The sequence below is a fragment of the Marmota marmota genome, unplaced genomic scaffold (assembly GCF_001458135.2).
Source record: "Marmota marmota marmota unplaced genomic scaffold, marMar, whole genome shotgun sequence".
In the NCBI taxonomy this organism is placed as follows: domain Eukaryota; kingdom Metazoa; phylum Chordata; class Mammalia; order Rodentia; family Sciuridae; genus Marmota; species Marmota marmota.
In genome coordinates this window covers 48197296-48204086 of record NW_026000005.1, presented here as the reverse complement: position 1 = coordinate 48204086, position 6791 = coordinate 48197296, and the positions used below count along the sequence as shown (strand labels likewise).

Sequence of the window (6791 nt, the reverse complement as noted above, 5' to 3'; positions counted from 1 at the left end):
ATATATATATATATATATATATATATATATATATATATATATATATATATAATATTATGTATATGCACGTATACAATTATAGATATCTTTATGTAATCATAGGAATATGAAGAAATATTGAGGATTGCTACCTATCCAGAAACTAGTTCTAATTTGTACCTGTTTTTTCATTCATTCATTTGCCAAATATTCTGCGAGCACCCACTGTACATTAGTCTTAGGAACTGATGTTCCAGGCATAGCAAGCACATATAGACCATTTGCCAGATGTTAGGGATGCACGTGGCAGCAGGTGATGGACACAAAGTCTCACGTGCCTTCACATGGCTAGGACATGGAGGAGACGGTGGCAAACCCCTAAGTGAAACGACAGCGTGTCTGATGGACTCTGAAGGAAGCTGCACAGAATGCTGCTGGAGAGGGCCAACTCCAAGGAGGTGACACTGAAGCTGATCTCAAAGACGAGCAGACAGATGTGACAAATTCAGAGGGTAGCGCCCCACTGAGAGGGGCAGTGTACCAAGGATCCTGAGCCGGAAAGACGGACTGTCCCAGGAATAGACAAGGCTGGTGTGGTGGGGGAAGATCCGAAGATTTATAAACAAGTCTTCTCATTCTGATTGGAATTTCCAGTATGCATGCTGTCACCAAAGTTTTAAATTTCAAAGTGAATGTGAAATGCCATTGCTTTCTCTGGGATCTTTCAGTGATAGCAAAAATATTTCTCTTTCATGCCTCTATAATTTGGGCAGGCTGACTAGATTTTTTTCCTATCTGAGATGTACCAATTGGTTTGGTGATATTTCACCTATTCATTTTCCTCTATCTGAAAGAGAATCATTAATGGTTTTCTATCCTGTTAGATTTTATCATCTCACTTTTAGGAAGTCAGTAATACTCATTCTTTCTCAAGTAGGCCACCTCATCCACCCACATTTGTCCTCATCCACACAGGCCATAGGATGTCAGACATTTAGAGCAAGATCTTCCAGGGGTCATCAGCTCTCCCTCCACACTGCAGAATGAGATTCATGACCTTTCTGCCCAATGGCAGAACCCAATTGGTAACTAACTTATTAAAAGAGAGGTCACAGGATCCAGATTCCTGTTAGCACACCCAGAATCTGGAAGTCCCCTTGCCAGGATCTATAAATGCCAAAGAACTATTGATCAGATTAAACTTCAAGTCTGTTACCTGATCAAGGGCAAAGTGCAAGGTGCCCCAAACCCAGCACTCTGTGTTTATGGCATTTAATACTTACTGCATTAAATTGACAACTACCCACTGAAATGCCCAGAATAAAATGCCTAAAGCATGCTTTCTTAAACTCTTATTAGATATAAAGAATAACTCAGAAGATTATACCAAAGACAGAAACACTGATGTCTAGAAGACACGCAGGACAGAATTTGACAAAAGAGGACATTTAAAACTACCTCATCATGTTTTCCCTGTATATATCTAAGAAAAGTTCCTTCATCCAAAGTACTTGTGATAATATGGGCAGGTAAAGTTCCCCTCAAATACACACCTGGGAGATTGGCTTTGTGTGAAGGCAGTTGATCCCACCAACAAAAACCATATTGGGCATGATGGGCATGGGGTAATCCTTCACAAAGTCCTTTCTCATCAGCCAGACTGAGGCTGAGCTCAGAAGGTCCTGCAGAGTCAGGTCTCTCTGAAGGACTTGTGAAGCGAGTGCTGCGTAAGGGGAATAAACCATACTGCACAGAAAGTTCTCCAACAAGGCAATGAGCATGTTCTTCACTCGCTGCAGAAAGGTCATGTGATCTGAGTTTGAAGACAGAGCCCTGGGCACATAGGACAGTGGGCTGGGGCACTGGGTAGCTTTTAAGTCTAGGCCGCAAGGCAGTGCATTCAAGAAGTTCACAGCTGGCAGATCTAGGTACTGGGCCACGATGGAACCACAAGGCAGGAAAGGGTCTGTCAGCACAGCATCGAAGTCGCTCTCCACCAGGGAGGCCATGAACTCCTTGTTGTGTAGTAGGTGGGAGCAGCCAGACAGAAGCACGGCAGAGTCCTTTTGGGCTTTCTCATACATTTTGGCCACGCCCTGCAGGAAAGGCACATTCTCAAAAGCATAAAACCCAAGTTCGGCAAAAGAGGTTTCTACGTCCTCCTTTTGGAATGGTACAGGATACTTCTTCAAGGAATAAAATGATGCTTCTTTTATATGAATTGATGCTTCAGGTGTTATGACCACCATTTCATGTCCTCTCTTCTGCAGCTGCTGGATGACCCCGACCATGCTCAGCCAGTGACTGCCATCTACTGGGATTATCAACAGTTTCTCCGCATGGGATATAGAAGGGTTGAGCACACACAGTAGTAAGCCCAAGAGAAGTGTGCATGGGCCCTGGGACACTACAGCCATGGTGCCTCCACCTCTTCTGCTGCCTGCAGTACACCTCACATGTAGCCAATCTATACACCAAGTTAATGTTTGATAGTGTCACATGACTAAAGCCCTCCTTCTCCAAAGTCAGCAGGAAGCTTGCTGTCAGAGATGAGGGTGGAGCTTTACTTAACAGGGTTTCTTAACAGGCAGCAACAGTTGAGCTGGCCGGAATCCTTCCTCTAATTACATTCTTGAGTGTGCACAGAAAGAAAAATATCTCCAGCACCTCTGCATCCATTAAATTATTATTTTCATGGATCAAGAACATGTAACCAGAAGAAAAAGGCCCACTACATAACAAAGTAGACTTCCATTACAGAAAGAGAAAGTTTCTTGGAATGCAACACCCAAACCACCTTTGGCCCATGGAGACTTTAAGAATGCCCTTCTCCACTGCTCCCTTGGGGCTCTGCCTGACCACTTTTATTAGCTTTTCATTTTTAAGCTCCATCAAGATGAACAGACTCACGATCTAAACTGATAAACAGGGACCTTGGAGGCTGTGAAATGTCCTAGAAAGAAATTAATGATGTGGATCAAGGGAGGGGGTCATGCTAGGGTAGAGAGCAACTGGGAAGGGAAATCCACTAGAGAGGGTATGCACAGAAGGCTTCTCCAAAGACAGACTTGTACTCACTCAGAGAGACAGTCAGGGGACATTTGACAAATAGAAAATCAAAATAGATAAGCAAAGTAAAGCAAGTTCAATTGTATTCTTACCAAAGGTCCAGGGTAAACTCCAACAACTGCATTAAAGGCAAAGGGGACAGGTGAACAAAACAATAATAAAACTCTGTACTGTGTGCCCTATGTGCCAAGCACTGTTAAGTGCCCCATAACACACTTTATGCAATCCCTTAGAACTGTCCTGTAGAGGCAGACAGCATTTTTCTCACTTTACAAAGATACTGGGGCTAAGAGAAGCAAAGCGATTTGCCAGAGTCCTGCATATATAAGTGGTAGGGCTAAGACCCAGGCCCTGGGGGTCTGTGCTCCAAGTCACTGATCTTTTGGCCCCTAACAGCTCCCAGATAATGATGGCCAAGCCCTGGATTGAAATTTACAAGCATTAGAAGCTGGAAGAAAAGCTGTGATCCTAGGTCATTACCCAATCAAATTGAGAGAAATAAAGGCAGGTGGAAGAACTTTAAGGCCAAGAACAGTGTTCATACAGCACCAGCTGGTGTCCTAGGAGACCAGGCAAAGGTCGGGAGTGAGCTTATAGTGGTTGCTGAACAAAAATGCCCCTCCCAAAGAATGGGCTAACCATTCTTTCAGGCATCACTGAGCCCTGCAATCTTTTGGGGGGTGGGGATCAGTGGCTCTTCTCTACAAGACCTGGATGAAAACAGATACCAACATTTCTACCATGGACATCACTGCCAGCCATACTTGGGGATGTGCTAAGAAGGTCATAGAGAAACTGCCAACTTTAAATTGGTGTCCCAAGGGACACAGTAACAGGGACCCCTCCTCCTGGTACTTAGGGTCCCTTTTCTATAAGCCACCATCCTTCCTTAACAGATCCCCCATCTCCCATGGGGATGCACACAACTGCACACGAGGGCCCCAGCAGCTTCTCTCTGCCCCCCAGCACTCTTAATTCTGGGTGAGCAGAAAAGACGTAGCAGTGTTTTCATTATGTGTTATGTCCTTATCTGTAATCATGAACCCTGCAGTCCAAGCTCAACTTTAAGAGCGATAATTCTTCCAAAGTCCCAATGTTATGAGTTCATCTACAGATAACATGGAGCAAAGGGGCACACAGTTGCCACTGTAATGATTTTATGACTTTTCTGAATCATGCAGAGCCTTGGCCTCTTTTTTTTTTAATGCAGTACTGGGACAACCCCAGGTCTCATGCAGGCTTTACAAGTGCTCTACTGAGCTACACCTCTAGATCGTGGGGGTTTTTTTAGGTTTGAGACTACAACTCTCCCTGATCAGCAAATATGTATCCTAATCTTTATGGCAAGCAATCCTCATTCATCATGACCACTCTAAGAACCATGGCTGAGTGACCCAAAAAAACTTCTGCCTGGCACCTGAGCAAACCTGACACTTAAATCCCATTGCCAATTCACTGAATATTTATGGAACATGTGAGCACTACTGTGTGCCAGGCATTCTGCCCAGAGGACAGCCAGAAAACCAATGTAGAAATAACTCTGCCTGTGAGGAGGGGACCAGCAAGCAGAGACAAATTTACAACCAGAGAGCTGGAGGGCAGAGTGAGATGTGCTCTGGTGGCCACGGAAGAAAAACAGGACAGTAACATTTTCTTTCCCTGGGGGCTATTGAAGAGTGAGGTGTTCATGTAAAGTTTTCCTGGAACCCACAAGGAAGTGTTTTCTTTTTAAACTGAAGCTAGAAGTTAATAATCCCACCATTTGGGGCACTCTGAATTCCTTTAATATGACCAGAATGGAGGGATTTATTACTAAAGGAACAACATAAACATATCCATTGTCCTGCAGATCATCTATAGGACCCTCCATGAGAAAAAAATCTGTCTTCTTCAAACCTCTGCAGCATTCTGTTCTATTCTGCCTTTCTTGTTCACCAGTTTGTAGATCTGTCCTTGCTATTAGACTGTACATAAGTATCTACATTCCTTACAGGCAAGATTTCAATTTAGGAATCACTGTCTCACCCAGGCACCCATCCACAGTCTTTTAGACAGTATGCACTCAGTATAAGTTCTGTGTAGCTCAACTTCTCTCTCCCTTTGCTCTAGGCCCCACATCCAAAAGCAGGCAGGTGCTGAATATGGGTGATTCTCTCACCACCTCTCAGCCCCCTCTGCTAGCTCCCCTGGGAGCAGCCTCAGGCTCCAGTCCCTTCAACCATTAGTTGTTGAGTGTGACTCACAGCATCAGCCACTCCCTGCCCTGCCCCACCACCCACCACTGCTGGCACCTTGCTCAACAGCTTCCTAAGACCCACAAGAACATTCATACTCTACAGTCTTTCCCTCAGGACATCCTAGAATGAACCCAGACCATCTGCCTAAGCACATTCCTCCTCTCTAGCTCTTCTGCTTGATTCTTCCCTCTGCTGTGTGCTCTCCTGCCATCCTGGATCATTTGCCCTTCCCAAAACCTATTTTGTACTTTCCCAAGTTGCTTTGTTCATACTGGACTTCACTCCTGAACAGTTGCCTACTAATGTTTATTGTGTGATTACTAAGTGCCAAGTCCAGGAATTCAAGTTGTGTTACTCAATGTGATATAAAGTTGGCAATTTGTTCTGGAGAGATAATGCACCCAGTTCCACTCATTATCCTTCATGTTGAAATCTTAGAAAGTTCATTGGTTAATCATTTTCCCCTTAGAACCAAATAGCCTTTATTGATGTATTGCTTCACAACTAATCAAAGCAGGAATGTTGTGCCCAAAAAAGAGAACAGGGAGAAAATGGAGAGAACTCAGATATCAAGAAATGTCAAAAAGAAAACCATCATGATCCAGTAGTTTCAGTGGAACTAATCTCTGCATCCCAAGTTTACCCCAGTACTATAAAGACAGCACAAGATTATACAGATCTTGATTTACTAGACCAGTGATTCTCAAAGTATGGGCTGGGGATCCTTGGGGATCCCCCAAGAACTTTTAAGGGGAATTTTACAAAGTCAAAACTATTTCCTAGAGGGGCCTGTAGCATACACCTGTAATCCCAACTACTCCAGAGGCTGAGGCAGGAGGTCCAGACCAGTCTGAGCAACTTGGCAAGACACCCTCCATTCTCCACCCAAAAAAAAAAAAAAAGTTGCTCTGACAACAATGCTGATTTTTTCACTCTTTTACAAGCATACAGGGTAGATAATTAAAGGTTTCCCATTGCCTGACATCAAAACAGACTGAATGCAGAAGAAGACACGAGAATACAACTCTCTATTAAGTCAGATAATAAAACGAGATGTGAAAAATGTAAAACGATGCCACTCTTCTCACGGGATTATTTTGTTTGAAAAAACAGCTATTTTCTCATATGAATGGGATTTACGCCAGCGTGCCAAGGGTCCTAATGAATACATCTTTTAATTCTCAGTTTTAATTTCTTATACATGTTAGATACAACACGGTCACAGTAAAGCAACGGGTCCTGAGGACAGCAGTCCGACGCAGTCACATGACTGCCCCACCCAGGGTCCACCAACCTACCCTTTCCCTCACGGCCCTCCCCCTGCTGAGGCAGAGGGCTCGACGCACAGAGGAGTGTTAAAGGGTATCTCCGGAGCGGCCAGGGCTCGCCCCTCTCTCTCCACGGAGGGTCACTCTCCTGGTCTATTCGCACCCCAAGGGCAGGTCCGAGGGGGCGGGGCGGTGGGCGGGGCCTCCGCGCCCGGGGGTGGGGCGTCACAGAGCACCT

The 6791-nt window shown here is 44.7% G+C and overlaps 1 protein-coding gene across 7 annotated transcripts in view; it reads right to left on the bottom strand.

The window, feature by feature from the left end:
* Nucleotides 1-6791, bottom strand: part of LOC107138814 (UDP-glucuronosyltransferase 1-2) — a 107436-nt gene that overhangs the window by 10216 nt on the left and 90429 nt on the right. The window contains exon 1 of one of the 7 annotated variants that reach the window (XM_015481597.2): nt 1533-2423. The exons of the other annotated variants lie outside the window; for them this stretch is intronic. Coding sequence (XP_015337083.1) covers nt 1533-2396 — 864 coding nt within the window. The 5' untranslated portion in view covers nt 2397-2423. Of the gene's footprint in view, nt 1-1532; nt 2424-6791 lie in introns of those variants that run through there. 7 annotated transcript variants of the gene reach the window in all.